We start from the raw sequence: 16,600 nt of genomic DNA, 5'->3' as shown, positions 1-16,600 counted from the left end.
TATTACTCTTTAAATGCAGTACCACAGTGGTTGACGAGAGGGGTAAATGGAAAACAAGCACCTTTTGAGAAATCTGAAAGTTAAGGACATCTTTTGGGAATTTCACAACTTTAAATGTGCCCTTTGGTCAATTGCTAATAAAATAATAAACTCCACATGAAAATATCGTATTGTTTGCATAAGTACCACTTTGCAATAAAATCATCCAACTGATATTTGCTAAAATATTGCAATCAATCAACCATAGTTTGGATCCACTAATGAGTGTTACTCGCACTCAGCTATACTGCAATAAGGAGTAGGCACTCTCTACATGGATGTGACAACCAAAAGCATCTTGAGCTCATCCTTGCTGTTGTAGTCAATGAATGGTTGAGAAGAGAAATCAATATACATAACTACTAATGCTCCACGTTATCTATTAAGCCAAAAGTCTTGACCATTATAAAAGTCTTCATCCACCATATAACACTTGTAAGCAATACATTTACAACAAGTGATTCAACATCCAATGTAGTCTGCTAGTGTTATGCTATATTATGTGTAATGTTCATCAAACCCTTATATAGGGTAAAGGATCTACCTAATTTGTTGTCTTCAATGAACATTAAAATCAACTGTAATATAAAACTAATGGTGTATAATAAAATAATCAAACTATCATGTGTGCATATGAATATCACAATAAAAATATAACATGTAAAACATTAAGTTAACCAACTTATATATTAGCATAAACATTCCTCATTTAATGAGGTGTTGTCACCATGAGGTCTGTGGTTCGAATCTCGGCAAAGCCGAGATAAATGTCTCCCTTATGTGCTAGTCACTATTCCAAAGGCTAGTAGCCGCCCGTGATTTACCTCCTCCGTGTTGGCCCTGGGACGGGTTGGCGGGGGCACTGGGGGCGAGCGTATTCGCCTTTTTGCCACCATAAACATTCCTCATTTATATCAACTTATATGGTGTATGTACAAGGAATTCACTAAACGTCAACTAGGAAATTCGAGCAAAACAGGCAAAGAGGTTGCAGGATAATATTGAACATTTCTTATAAGAATCAACCCATTGAATTCACCCTAACCTCACTTATCTTATAACCAACTCAATCCACCCTCACGGCTTAACACCCATGCTACAACCTTCACACTAGAAAAATCTCATAACCTCATACAACACCTATCCTCCATCTCAACTCTTCACTCTTAGTACCCCCTACTTATTATCACTCTATTCTCAACTCTCCACTCTCAATGGTCGCTACTTATCACAAGTTGTCTTCTTTTTAGCCTGAGTAACATCCTCTCAAAAACCACCATCATCACACTAACATACTTCCTATCCAAACTTCTACATCAAGTATCTTTCTAGTTGATAATCTACACGTGAAATTTTATGATATCTTACTCAAGGTTTAAAATCTTGACCTGTGCCGAGGTTTTTGTCTCAGACCAGAACGATACAGTTTCGATATTATATTGTGCCATGCAGATACGGTTTTGGTATTTTTTTTATTTATATATATAGTAATTATTAGATAAATATGTTTTATGGTGTATAATTTAAAAATAAACTGTATATTGATTTTATATAAATTCTTAATTATTGGACAATGTAATATGGTTAGAAAAAATAATTAAATATAGTTTTCTTTAAAGAAAATTAATCTATCAATAACTTGAATTAAAATTGATATATCATAATATATTACCTTACTAATACTAAAAGGAGTGACATGAATCAAATGGAAAGGAAACATTGATTCTTGCAACATTCTGCTTAGATAAATAATATAAATTTTAAATAGTAAAAAAATATCAATTAAACAGTAAAATAGTAAAAAAATATATAACATAATAAAAAAAATTATCAGAATATAAATTTAATTTATTAGAATTTTTAAAGAATTTTTTTTTAGAATTTTTAAAGTTTTTTTAGAATTTTTAAACGCGACGCCTTCGGCACCGTCGCGGGAGTGCAACGCCTTTGGCACCAAAGGCGTCGTGGGACATTTCTGGCGCCTTCGGCGACGCTTCCGGTGCCGCCGGAGGCGTCCTGCGACTCCTCTGGCGCCACCTGCGACGCATTGAGACGGGGAATCTTAAGGTGCCGATTTTGGCCAGGTGTGCCGCCCGGCACGGAATGACATTTCAGTCCATGATCTTACTTGTCCAATCCACCACTACTCCTCTTACAGTTTCATAGGGAAGGAGTATCTATATTGTGATTCATCAATAAAACACTAAATGCATCTATGCAGAGGAAGAACTCCTTGCTGCTACAAATGGTCCACAAGAAAACATAATACGAAGCGAAAGAATCCCCAAATTTTCAGAAGTATATCTAATTATACAAAATGACGGAAAGTTCCCAAAATTTCAGCAACACGCTAAACTTGCATGATCACCGCACAAGGAAAAGCAAGATTGCTGCTTATGCTTCAAGAAGAGAGGACTAAGGGGCTTCTGTCATTTGATTACTGCACAAAGAGGAAAAGGGGGCTGCTTCCCTTCACTATCTGAGTGAAGGGGGAAGCTAAAGTGCTCAAACAAGGGGTAAAAGCAAACTGGTTCTGCTGCTGCTGCACACAATGTAGTTGGAGCAGCTGGCTGCACTATGGTGATGGCAAACATCGGAGGCACGGTTGTGTACAGCTGCAACTATGATGACAATGGCATTATTGCAATTATGACTGCTGTAGCAGAGACACAATTGCATGGTGGCTGATGACAGGCAGTGACTAGGTGAACAACAGCATTGGGGTGAGTGACTCTAGCTGGCCGCTGTGACTGAGGGGGACAACTAGACTGATCTACTTTAAACAACTTGAACTAAATCAGTTAAATTCTAGTTCAGCCAAAATTCAGCCAAATCGAGCCTGAATTGAATTTGATTTGGGCTCAAGCATTTCCAGAATAAAATCCACCTAGTAAAGCCCTTAAATGATCAATTTAACACTTTCCTAAATTGGATCAAATCTCTCAAAATCAGCATGAATACTAGTTAGTTAATGCATCTACCAAATAACTCTGTAATCTCCTATTAGGCATAATAATATTTCGACACATAATAACAGTCTTCAACTCCCTTACTTAAAAAGGAATATTCAGTGAATCCCTGACACTTTCATTTTGCTTAATATTCTAGAATTTGTTATCTTGGAAACCCTTTTCTCCATGTTCATTGCATCTCTGTGACTTGTCTGAGTTCTGAAAGTTAAGTTGATTGGATTTTGTAATAGTGGCGAAAGCATGGAGAATGCTCTGCGGGCATGTTGTAAAAGCATCAAGATTGGGAAGATCCTTATACATAGGGAAGGTGATAATGGCCAACAGGTTTGACAAATACTTATCATGAATATGCTCAAATATGTTCTGACTGTTGCTCTAACAATGTGTCATTCTCCAGTTAGTTTATCACAATCTCCCGATGGACATTGCTGATAGAAATGTATTACTTTTGGATCCTATACTAGGCACAGGTTGGTTTGACAAAAGGAAACATTTTCTTTTAGTGAATTGCAGTGGAATGCTTATTTTATGTCCCCAACTTGGAAATTTCTTAGTAGATGCTAGATGTATCCGAAAGACTGTTAATTCAAGGCATCTGTGTTTCATCTTCTGATTTCACTCTGATAGCTAAACTGTGTCGTTTTGTTTTCTATGAGCTGTATTGTCATCCCAAAATTTTCCAGATGTTTATTGAATTGTATATGTTCTGACCTAGAAGTATCTACTTACTTTCTCTTCAGCTGAATCTCTTAATTACATATTCTTTACCATTACAGGCAACTCGGCTGTTCAAGCTATTTCCTTGCTCTTGCAAAAAGGGGTACAAGAAAGCAATATAATATTTCTCAATCTCATTTCAGTAAGTCGAATCCTTTTGTAAATGAATCACTCAAACAGAATATGGTTGCACTGTGATCTATGATCTGAGCAAACTACCTTTTATTTATTCCGACTAAATGATTTTTCCTGGTTCAGCTGCATGTGTTACAACTTAATATCTACCTTCTCTATCTGTGATTAGGCTCCTCAAGGAGTGCATGTTGTTTGCAAAAGATTCCCAAGAATCAAGATAGTAACATCTGAGATAGAGTTCGGTTTGAATGAAGAATTTCGCGTCATCCCTGGAATGGGCGAATTTGGAGATAGATATTTTGGAACAGATGATAATGAGGCGATCTCTTGATAAGAGACTCCATCTAAATTCTGTAAGTTTTTCTGATACAAACAGGTAGATATGTACAAGTAGTATAAGTTATGTGCTCCTAAGCTTAATCCCTGTATAAAGATCTATTCTCATTTTGCCTGCAAACTATATCTTAGATGTCTACAATCATCTTACGTTTAGTATATATGTTTTTTCTGAGGCTTTCTACTAGTAAATCTGTTGTTACTCTGATACATGAACTTAGATGTAAACCATTGTGCGTTTGGATTTGAAATGAAAACTTTTGCAACATTATCATCTTACTAGTTACATTGTAGCATTTCTGCTAATTCATTATGATCTATAAATTAGTGTTTTTTCTTAAAAAAGATTCTAACACTATGTTGTATATAATAATTCTATGATAATCATTGCAGATATTTGCAATATTTTTTCGATCAAGGAGAACGTCAAGATGCCACACGATATCATCCATGATTTTTTGTTTTATTCTTTTGGTAATTTTCTGTTCTACTTTTGCATTTTTGCAGAGCCCCATTGATGCACTGTATTTTTGAGAAAATGTGAGATGGGTTCATAATTTCATTTTTGAATATTTATTTTCAGTTATCCATTCCATATCTTTATCGTGTTCAGTATTGTGTGCTCTCTGACCTGAGTACAGCAAGTTGTTCCCAGAAGAGACTGGAGTTGAACTCCATGTGTAGGAATTCATGCATGAAAGAAATCCAAGATGAATTACTGAATACTGGTGCACTTGCGGAAGACAGATTGTCAATACTATCACTGGTCTATGGGAAAATCCTCTTGTTCATGCGTAAATGTGGATGATTGAAGTAGGAATGGGGAGGAGAGGAAATAGTCATGAATAGTGATCCGGAGGTAAAGAGGGACCCGGACGGGATCAGAGTCAGTCATTGACACGTGGGGATCAGTCAGCACGGTCAACATCTAGGGCCTGGCTGAGCGGCCGGCATGCGGCCCGGGCCGCGACGCAACAGCCCAGCTCGACGCTGGGTTTTTGACGATCAGAGGCCAAGCGGAGTCCTCGCTCGGCTGGACGGGGGACACTGCCCGACTACGCATGGCGAAGCGGAAGCAGGACTAGGGGACGAGCGGGCCTCCCGCTCGGCTCAGTCACTCAGCAGTGTAGGGGCACAGCCAAGCGGACCTCCCGCTCAGTCTGGTAGACGACAAGAGGAGCAGGATGGAATATCTTCTTCGGAGAAAGTGTTACCGACAAATGGCATGGTTGGCGGCATGGTCAGGCGAAGAATTGTACGATGGAAGTTTTTGCTGTCACATCAAGGATATGTCCGGTCTGTTAAGGTATGACGCTAGACATGCTTTTCTGACACATTTATTATAGATATACTTTGAGAAGCGTGCACGCCTTGGTAAGCGTGCACGTGCCTTCAGGGAATCCTATATAAGGACACCCAGACTTCAATGGAAGTATGCACTATTCACTATTATAGCTATAGTTTTCGTTACTCTACTTCGATCTCTCTCCGCTGAAAGCTGACTTGAGCGTCGGATGGTCGTCGCCGGGAACCCTTTCCCGGCTCGGTTTTGTGTTTGCAGGTTCTCGACGGAGGTCTACGCCATCCCGGAGTTTACGTGAAGCCAGCAGGGAGCGCCACGTCCCCAGCGACCATCGTCTCAGCACTCGGACAAGATCAAATTGGCGCCGTCTGTGGGAAAGCACCTGAATCCTAGTCGAGGAGATGGAAGAAGCTGGACGCTCACACACCGTGACACTCTCCAGAAGAACTTGACGTGCTCATCCAGGTGCGAGCAGCAAAGATAGTGGAGCAGCAGCAGAAGGCGCAAGCCGAGCGGCTGGCGCAGCAAGCCACCTCAGCATTAGGCGGCCGAGCGGCGGCGGACGACCAACCTGAGCAATTTTCTACCTGGGCACAGAATAGAGAGCAGACCGGCACGCCAGGAGATGCGCCACCGGCCCCGATCCCGTTTCATCGAACCCTATTTCAGACACCCTCCGATCTCGCCCAAGCCAACCAGGGGTCATCCGATGAGGCCCCTGCTCGAGACGCCAAAAAGGGCAAAGCACCTGGGACTGAGACATCCCCCGAATGGATCAATCGCCAGTTCTCCGAGGCGATTCTGCAGGACCCGCTCTCGAAGCACTATGCCCCCCTGGCAATTGGAGAGTATAGTGGCACGACTGATCCGGACGACCACCTTGGTAAGTTCGATAACGCTGCTACTCTTCATCAAGATACTGACGGAGTTAAGTGTCGGGTCTTCCTCACTACACTGTCCGGCTCGACGCAACGGTGGTTCCGGAGGTTGCTGGACGAATCAATTCGGAGTTTTAAGGACTTTCGAACGACTTTCCTCCATCACTTCGCAAGTAGCAGACGATATCAGAAGACGGACGTTAGCCTATTCTCCATGAAGCAGGGGCCTAGAGAGACTCTCTGAGCCTACATTCAACGATTCAACCAAGCAGCCATGGATATCCCGACAGTTTCGTCCGAGACCATGATGCACGCCTTTACACAAGGACTGCCCGATGGAGATTTCTTCCGCTCACTCATCCGTAAGCCGTCTCGCGATTACGACCATATGCTAAAGAAGGCAAGCGAGTACATCAACGTGGAGGAGGCCCAGGCGGCCAGAAGGAAAGATATGCCTGCTGAACCACCAGCGTCAACCGAGTGGAGGCAGCCGGTCGGCCAACCACCGAGAGGGTCGCGAGCCGAGGGGATGAGGCCATACCAAGAAGTTAGACCACGCGTCATTCAGCATGTGGCGTCCGAACGACCAAAGGCAAGGGGGAAGGTATGGACTCCCATGTTTTGTTCCTTACACCGGTCGGCTAGCCACAACACTTGCGATTGTCAAGGATTCGCCCCAGTTGTCCCGCCGACACCAAGAAACTATCGTCGCTGATCGCCTTCACCTAACAAGCGACATCGGCACCAGGACGCCGGGCGACGAGAAGCTAGGCGGTCATCCGAGCAGCCACATCACGGTGATCAGCCCCGGACTCCACACGAGCGAGCTAGACCATCCGCACGGGAGCAAGAAAACAGAAGCAACGTCACTCGGGGGGAGATCAATATCATAGCAGGAGGACCCACCGGCGGGGATTCTAATCGGGCCCGAAAGTCGCATGCTCGGCAGCTAAGGATCCACGTCGTAGGCTGCAGCCAAGAAAGGACGAACGGGCCCGAGATCAGCTTCAGCCCAAGGGACCTGGAGGGAGTGGAAGTCCCGCACGACGACGCCCTCATCATCAGAGCGGTAATAGCTAATTACACTATCCACCGCATCTTTATTGATACAGGCAGCTCGGTCAACATCATCTTCAAGAAGACATTCGACCAACTTCAGATCGACAGAGCCGAGCTGTTGCCCATGACGACCCCATTATACGGGTTCACGAGAAACGAGGTTCTATCGGTCGGACAGGCCAGGCTAGCCATATCGCTGGGAGAGGAGCCGCTCCGGAGGGCGCCAGCCACTAACTTCATCGTGGTAGAAGCTCCCTCCGCCTACAATGTGATCCTGGGGTGCCCCGCCCTTAACGAGTTTCGAGCGGTCGTCTCGACTTTTTGTCAGAAGATAAAATTCCCGGTCGAGGACCAGGTCGGAGAGGTCCAAGGAGACCAGCTAGCAGCTCGACGTTGCTACGTGGAAATGGTCTGCTCTGAAGCTAGATCCGCACGAAAGACACCCCGGATCGAGGTAAACGCTATAACCGAGAAACCTCCTATATTAGTTTATGAGGAAAAGGAGGAAGTGCAGATTCATCCTTGCTAACCGCAGGCCACCACCTTCATAGCATCGGACCTGGAAGGAGAACAGAGAGAAGAGCCATCAAATGCCTTCAACAAAACCATGATGTCTTCGCCTGGTCGACGCACGAACTGCCCAGCATTTCCCCAAGCATAGCTCAGCACGAGCTCCATGTTCGATCGGACGTCCGGCCAGTAAAGCAACGGAAGAGAGACTTCAGTGCTCCTAGAGGCTGAACAAAATCAAATAATCCGAACGGAGGTTGAGAAGCTCCTACAGGCCGGCCACATACGCGAGGTACAATTTCCGAACTGGCTCACGAACGTAGTGCTCGTCTCCAAGCCAAACAACAAATGGAAAGTCTGCATCGATTTTCGGGATCTAAACAAAGTATGCCTGAAGGACTTTTATCCTCTGCCCCGAATCGATCAGATGGTAGATTCAACCGCTGGGTGCGAGCTAATATGTATGCTGGATGCATACCAGGGATATCACCAAGTGTCGCTCGCCCGTGGGGACCAGGAGAAGGTTAGCTTCATCACGGCGGACGACACCTACTGCTACAACGTGATGTCGTTCGGCTTGAAGAACGCCGGGGCCACTTACCAGCGTCTTATGAACAAAGTATTCAGACGGCAGATTGGGCGCAATATGGAGGTATATTTAGACGATATATTGATTAAATCGCTCCGGGCGGCCGACCTCTGTGCAGATATACAGGAGACCTGCCATACGCTACGGACATACGGAATCAAGCTCAACCCCTAGAAATGTCTATTCGGTGCCAGGAGTGGACGTTTCCTGGGATACATTGTGATCGAGCGGGGCATGGAGGCTAATCCCAGCAAAGTTAAGGCGCTACAAGACATGCCGCCACCAAGAAACCTAAGGGAAGCGCAGCATCTTACCGGCCGAATAACAACTTTATCCAGGTTTATTTCAAAGGTTGTCGACTGGAGCCTATCGTTTTTCAAGAGTGGGACAGAGATTGTGACCAGGCGTTTGAATAATTAAAGGTTTATCTAAACTCTTTACCTGTATTAGCTAAGCCAACTGTCGGCGAGTCGCTCCGCATCTACTTATCCTCAACCGAGCATGCTGTTAGCTCGGTGTTAGTGCGGCAGGATGGCGAAGAGCAGCCTGTGTATTTTCTGAGTCACATTCTAAAGGATGCCGAGTCTCGCTACACTGGTCTAGAAAAGCTTGCCTTCGTGCTAGTCCTCGCTGCTCGGAGACTCCGACCTTATTTCCTCGCACACATGATAATCGTCATGACGAACAACCATCTGGAGAGAGTCCTCCTCAACCCGGAGGCATCCGGGCAGCTGATTAAGTAGACCACTGAACTCAGTGAATTCGACATCCAGTATCAGCCCCGCGCAGTGATTAAGGCACAGTCCTTGGCAGATTTCATCACCGAAGTACAGAATCCAGAGCCTGAAGCTTTATGGAGAGTATATGTGGATGGGTCATCCACCCGACTCGGGAGTGGTATAGGTATCCTACTGCTTTCTCCTCAAGAAGAACAGATGTACCTGTCCGGCCGGCTGGATTACCAGGCAACTAATAACGAAGCCGAATATGAAGTTCTCATAGCGGGCTTGCAGGCCGCTCGGCATGTGGGAGCGGGCCGAGTGGTAATCTATTCAGACTCTCAGCTTACCGCTCAACAACTCTCAGGAGCTTTCAAGATAAACAACACAAGACTCAAGCTTTACGCGGAGGCATTTGAAAAGCTAAAAGCCAACTTTTGCGAAGTCGTTATACAGAAGATCACCCGAGCGGAAAATCAAGCAGCGGATGAATTAGCTAAACTTGCAAGTTCAATATCGACGATCGTCATCCAACAACCGGTCGAGCAGGTGGCCTTAGTGGCTCACATTGACAGGATGGAAGGCCTCGTGTTCCCAGGCGACTGGAGGATGGCAATAATGGAATTTTTACGATCGGGAGCCACGTCGTCCGATCAGGAGGAGGCCCGGCTGCTAAGAAAGAGAGCTGGTCGGTTCACCCTCATCGGGGACCAGCTCTACAAAAAAGCTTTTTCCCGTCCATTGCTAAAGTGCGTCATGACGAACAACCATCTGGAGAGAGTCCTCCTCAACCCGGAGGCATCTGGGCAGCTGATTAAGTAGACCACTGAACTCAGTGAATTCGACATCCAGTATCAGCCCGCGCAGTGATTAAGACACAGTCTTTGGCAGATTTCATCACTGAAGTGCAAAATCCCGAGCCCGAAGCTTTATGGAGAGTATATGTGGACGGGTCATCCACCCGACTCGGGAGTGGTATAGGTATCCTACTGCTTTCTCCTCAAGAAGAACGGATGTATCTGTCCGGCCGGCTGGATTACCAGGCAACTAATAACGAAGCCGAATATGAAGCCCTCATAGCAAGCTTGCAGGCCGCTCGGCATGTGGGAGCGGGCCAAGTGGTAATCTATTTAGACTCTCAGCTTACCGCTCAACAACTCTCAGGAACTTTCAAGATAAACAACACAAGACTCAAGCTTTACGCGGAGGCATTTGAAAAGTTCAAAGCCAACTTTTGCGAAGTCGTTATACAGAAGATCCCCCGAGCGGAAAACCAAGCAGCGGATGAATTGGCTAAACTTGCAAGTTCAATATCGCCGATCGTCATCCAACAACCGGTCAAGCAGGTGGCCTTAGTGGCTCACATTGACAGGATGGAAGGCCTCGTGTTCCCAGGCGACTGGAGGATGGCGATAATGGAATTTTTGCGATCGGGAGCCACGCCGTCCGATCAGGAGGAGGCCCGGCTGCTAAGAAAGAGAGTTGGTCGGTTCACCCTCATCGGGGACCAGCTCTACAAAAAAAGCTTTTTCTCGTCCATTGCTAAAGTGCGTCAGCTCGGAGGACGCGGAATATATACTAAAAGAAGTGCATCAGGGGTCTTGTGGAGGACACCCGGGCAACCGCTCGTTGGCAAGGAAGATTCTGCTATCCGGGTACTTTTGGCCGACCCTCCAGAGAGATGTCGCTCGGATCGTCGCCACATGCCTTTCTTGTCAGAAATACCACAGCTTCACCCATCGGCCAACGGAGGAGATGAGGGCGTCTACGGTATCCTGCCCATTCGACTAATGAGGCATGAATATTGTGGGACCTTTCCCTATGGCAACCGGGCAACGGAAGTTTTTACTCGTAGCGGTGGACTATTTCTCCAAATGGGTCGAGGCCGAGCCGCTAGCAAAAATAACCGAGCAGATGGTCAAGAAGTTCATCTGACAGCATATAATATGTTGGTTCGGTATCCCACGGCGTATCGTGTCCGACAATGGTCGACAGTTCGTCGGTCAGCAGCTCAGAGAATGGTGTGAGGGGTACGACATTCAGCAGCACTTCACCTCCGTGGCCTACCCACAGAGCAACGGACAAGCAGAAGTCACCAATCGGGAAATCCTACGTATTCTTCGGGTTCGGCTCGACCGTGTCGGAGGTAGCTGGGTGGAGGAGCTCCCAGGTGTACTATGGGTGATCCGCACAACCCCTAAGGAGGGAACGGGAGTTACGTCTTTCCACTTGGTGTATGGAGGTGAGGCTATTGTTCCCGTGGAGGTCGGGATAGAGTCTGATCGGGTGCAGCAGTACGACGAGGATAACACCGAGCGGAGGCAGCTAGAGCTGGACTTGATAGATGAGACGCGAGCCAAAGCAGCCGTTGGGCTAATGGCATACCGACAGAGAATGAAGCAGAATTACAACAGGCGAGTGATCCCCAGGGCATTCCAAGTTGGAGACCTAGTATAGAAGAAGGTGAAGCCGATCGGCGATGTGAGCAAGCTGGAGGCTCCCTGGGCCGGGCCCTTCAAGGTCATCAAGAAGCTCCGATCGGACGCTTACTACCTGGAAGATGAAGATGGACGGCAGCTTGAACGACCCTGGAGAGCTAACCATCTCCAGCCGTATCGAGCTGGGTGAAAGGTGTGCCAATTAGGGCTGTAAACGAGTCGAGCCGAACTCGAGCCAGCCTTGGCTCGAGCTCGGCTCGACTCATTTTATGCTAGCTCGGTTCGAGCTTGAGCTCGATCGAGTTTTTAAATTTGAGCTCGAACTCGGCTCGATCAATTAATCAAGGCTCGAGCTTGACTCGAAAAGCTCGAATTAAAAGCAAGCTTTCGAGCTTGAGCTCAAGCCAATCATAACTTGAGCTTATTTTACTGTAATTTTAACAACTTCATCAAATTCACCCATAAAACTGATCAAATACAATTATCTATCTTTCTAATAAAAATGTTAAATTACTGAACATCAAAACATAATTATTCTCAAACTTCATCCCAACATAATTTACACCAAATTCAAAAACATAATATTCCAAAATCCAAACCTGCTCAAAATATTAAATTTCTGCAACATATCCATCTTCATCCACAAAATTGATCAAAATACAATTATCTATTTCTCCAATAAAAGAGTCAAATTACTGAACATCAAAAAATGACCCAATATAGTTTACAGTTTTACACTAAACCCAAAAGCATGATATTCCAAAATCTAAACCTGCTCAAAATATCAAATTTCTGTAATGTTCAGTATCATCTTCATCCATAAAATTGATCAAAATATAATTATCTGTTTCTCCAATAAAAAGTCAAATTACTGAACATCAAAACATAATGACCCAACATACATGATATTCCAAAATCCAAATTGCTTAGCTGCTCAAAATATCAAAATTTGGCCACGTTCAATATCTTCCTTCATCTCAAATTCTCAGTTATATCTCCTGCACTGCATTCAATCAAATTCTTAGTTATATCACCTGCACTGCATTCAAACCATAATAATCAACTATAATACCTTCGTCTTTAGTACACACGGATTGGATGACAACGACTTGTTTTGTTGAAAGATCATGTATGTTAGTGATAAAGCTCTTTTATTCTTTGTGAAACAATTCCATGTAGGGAAGTACTGCTAAACTGGGAACAATTATTTAACACTAGTATCAATATCAAAGAGACATGCTTAGCTTCTGTAGTTTTGTAGTTATTTATTATAGAAAAGGCCAATCATTTGGTTAGAAGAATGAATTCTTCTTATGTACTGATAGGCCATAAAATGGATTGATATTAAGCTCAACTATAATATCATAATAATCAAACCAAAAACACATGTTAAACAAAAAACTAAAATTTAACTTACTTTAAGAGGTAGATACTGGAAGAAAAATTTCCTGGTAAATTTTCTCTTTCTGAAAAAGAAAAATTCAAATAATTAGATGATTAGTTTGTAACTTAGAAAACTAATAATGAAATTTAACTTACTTTAGTCTTTTTTTTCAGTCCATGTATCTTTCGAAGTCAATCACCCCCACATAGAAGAGCCTGCACTGTGTCCGGAGATAGTGATGAATGATAAGAATCAATAACTCTCGTCCCTGTACTAAATGTTGCTTCTAAAGCCACTGAACTCACTGGGATAGCTAAAATATCAGCTGTCATCTTTGACAATATTGGATATTGCATTCTATTCATCTTCCACTATTCTAAATACGAAAAATTTTTAGGAATCTCATTCTTCTTAAGACGACCCTTTTCAAGATAATCTACCAATTCAGATCTCTTAGTCTCCGAAGTTTCAACTTTTGCACAACATCAAAATCATCCCAACTATACACAGAACTTTGTTGATTTCTTTTAACATTTGAAAAACCAAAACTCTCAGACTCAGATGGATGAGGCGCTCCTTTATTAGTTTCTTCAGCAACATACTTTTCATAAAGAGAATTAATTATCTCCTTAACTTTTGAGATATGCTTAGAGGCATCTATTTCAAAATAAAGCTTAGGGAAGCAAAACTCAACGGCAAGCATTTTTTGGTTGGATCTAACACAGCAGCTATAGCCATCAATAGATTACAATCACCCCAATACTTGTCAAATTTTTCTTTCATTTTACTAGTCAGTTGCTTAAGAAACAAATCTTCATGTTGTGCATAAGTATCCAATGATGGCTTTATTTTTTGAACTTCCTGAAGAAATAAATTTGAAGTAGAATACTCACTACCTGAAATGATGTGTGTGGCTATCCAAAAAGCCTCCAACAGTGAGCAAATCTTTTGAGCTTTATTCCATTCTTCTTCTTGAGGGCAGCAACCATAAAAGTGATCACGTTCTTTGAACATTTGAAAAACTTCTTTGAACTTGAGTGCACAACTTAACATTTCAAAAGTTGAGTTCCACCTAGTTTTGCAATCACGAATCAATCTTTTATCCTTCAACTGCAATTGTTGCACACATTCTATAAATTGCATACGTCTTGCCTCTGAACGATTTACATATTCTACATTTTCCCTTATATTACTAATAATATCTTCAATCTCCCTCAACCCATCTTGAACGCACAAGTTCAAGATATGTGCACAACAACGAATATGAAATAAATTTCCTTCACATGCCAATGTTCTAGATCTTTGAATGGTATCTTTCATGTACCGAATGGCCAAATCATTACTTGAAGCATTATCAACAGTAATAGTGAAAACCTTGTTTTCAATACCCCACTCTTTCATGCACTTAAAAATGGCATCAGAAATTTGAAGACCTCCCCTTGGTGGTGGAATGTTAATGAAACTTAAAACTCTCTTTTGCAAATTCTTACAAGAATCAATTCAATGCCTAGTGACAACCATGTATTCAATTTTTTGAGTCTTTGACTTCCAACAATCTGTTGTCAAACTTATTTTATCAATGCATTCAAGACTTTTCTTCAACCTCTTTTTCTCAACCTCATAAATTTTCATACAATCTGCTCTACATATTGTCCTACTAATTTTTTACCATTCAGGCATTCCACGCCTCATCATTAAATTGAACCCCTCTTCATCAAGAATGATGAATGAATGTTCATGCATCATAATCCAATGAGCAGCTGCCTCCCTCATTTGTTCCATGTCAAATTTTCCAGAATGCAAAGTAAGAATGGATGGTGAAGCTGAATCAGTGGGCAAAAAATTCAACTTTGTTTGTTGTTCAGCTTCTTGCAAATAAATTTTTCTCTTCACACAATGTAATCTATGCCTCAGAAGACTTGATGTGGGCCTTGATTTACCCAATGTAAAAAGGGATTGACAATGTTTACATTTGGCTTTCTTTGATCCATCCATTGTGTCAAAATCATTCCACACTTTTGAAATTTTTTTCTTTTTATTTGTTTTGAACCCCTCTTCCTCTTTTTCTTTAGCATTTTCTTGTGTTTTTTGACCAGCTATGATAATTTCCTTGTTGTTCTCAAGATTAACTTCATTACTTCAGCTATGACACTATTTTCGCTAAGTGGAACAGATGACTCTTCTACAGACACAACTGATCCATAGATAAATAATTATCAAATAAATTATAAAATGCTCAAACAATAATAAAAAGAGAAAATATTGTCTATAAAGCAACATTCAAATATTTAGTTTGTAGGAATCAAAAGAACTCCATGTAAGTACTTGCGAGAAAAAAAAAATCAAGCTCCAAACTTCCAAGGTCAAATCTTTGAAATCCCCCCTAAAAAATGAAGGAAACAAACCACCGCAAATCAATTCATTACCACTTCCATATATTGCAAGCACACATAATTTATAGGTCATTCATATTAAATAGACTAATAAAAACAGAATTGCAAAAGCATTAAAAATATGACTAACTTCAGACTGAGGTTATAGTGTTATACTATAAAAGGCTACATAGAATATGAATAGAAATGAAGATCAGATATGGTTATTGCTATGATTAAGTTCAGAGAAATTTCCAATTTAAAGTGGAGAAATTCCACCATGAAATATTACCATATAAATTAAGACAACAGAAGTGCATACATGGATTGTGCAAGAAAATATAATCTTATCGCCCACTAAAATCCAATAGGAGGGACACCTAAAGCATTGAAGAAGTTAGCCCTAAATACACATAACACGACTAACTTGCAAATCAAGGGTTTTAAGGCATTTACTGCTTTAGGAATGATTCCATTGAATTGGGGGAAAAAAAATACAGAACCAACAATATACAAAAGGATCACCATATTAATTTCCAAAGTCCAGAAAACCTCAAAAGATTATTTCTCCACCCAGCTAATAGAGAAAACCACAGTATAGAAGAAACCTCTCTAAAAAAGCATTTAAAAGATACAAATAACCACATTTACAATTTACCTTGTCAACTTTCACCGTAGTGTAAACCCAATTCCAGCAGCTCCTCTTAAGGATTTCTTCAAAGCCTAGCTTATAATGTTATGTAGAAAACCAATCTTCCACCACAGAACCAAACTGATGTTCCTATAATCAAGTTGAGGGTGACAGGGAAGGGGGTAAGTGTTGAGGGCAACGTGTGACGATTGAGGACGATAAGGAAGAGGGTGAGGGCTGAGAGCAATGTCTGACGATTGAGGGAGATAAGGAAGGGGGTGAGGGATGATCCCGACTGAGGGTGATGCTGAGTAGGCGAGACAGCGACGGTTGAGTAGGTGGCGCCGATGGAGGGCAAGGGTTGGTGGCGACGAAAGGTGAGGGCGGCGAAAGGTGAGAGGATGGAATTAGGGTTGAGTTGGTTGACTACTTTAACTTGGATTTAGAAAGGTATTTTTATTTTAAAAATAAACTCTCAAAAATTACACCTTTACCCTAATACTTATCATTAATTACTT

General features: G+C 42.6%; 2 protein-coding genes across 2 annotated transcripts in view; one reads left to right on the top strand and one right to left on the bottom strand.

Annotated features, from left to right (window-relative positions):
* LOC122010394 (uridine kinase-like protein 3) overlaps positions 1-4,471 on the top strand; it is a 30,915-nt gene extending 26,444 nt beyond the window's left edge. Inside the window, exons 8-11 of the mRNA XM_042566912.1 lie at positions 3,242-3,335; positions 3,409-3,481; positions 3,788-3,870; positions 4,033-4,471. Of these exons, the coding sequence (XP_042422846.1) occupies positions 3,242-3,335; positions 3,409-3,481; positions 3,788-3,870; positions 4,033-4,194 (412 nt within the window). The 3' untranslated portion in view covers positions 4,195-4,471. The remainder of the gene's footprint in view (positions 1-3,241; positions 3,336-3,408; positions 3,482-3,787; positions 3,871-4,032) is intronic.
* A 9,044-nt stretch (positions 4,472-13,515) lies between these two features.
* LOC122011330 (zinc finger BED domain-containing protein RICESLEEPER 2-like) lies at positions 13,516-14,480 on the bottom strand. The gene is made up of 2 exons (XM_042567717.1): positions 13,829-14,480; positions 13,516-13,736 (listed from the first exon to the last, which is right to left on the bottom strand). The coding sequence occupies exons 1-2, from the start codon at positions 14,478-14,480 to the stop codon at positions 13,516-13,518; spliced, it is 873 nt and encodes a 290-aa protein (XP_042423651.1).
* Between the last annotated feature and the right edge of the window lie 2,120 nt (positions 14,481-16,600).

Source organism: Zingiber officinale, chromosome 8A (genome assembly GCF_018446385.1).
Source record: "Zingiber officinale cultivar Zhangliang chromosome 8A, Zo_v1.1, whole genome shotgun sequence".
Lineage (NCBI taxonomy): Eukaryota > Viridiplantae > Streptophyta > Magnoliopsida > Zingiberales > Zingiberaceae > Zingiber > Zingiber officinale.
This window is presented reverse-complemented; position numbering and strand designations above follow the sequence as displayed.

Coding starts and splice junctions, on each gene's coding strand:
- LOC122011330 (XM_042567717.1), bottom strand. CDS start 14,480: ATGAAAGAGTGGGGTATTGAAAACAAGGTTTTCACTATTACTGTTGAT. Junction 13,737..13,828: donor TGACAAGTATTGGGGTGATT/GTAATCTATTGA, acceptor ATTTTGAAATAG/ATGCCTCTAAGCATATCTCA.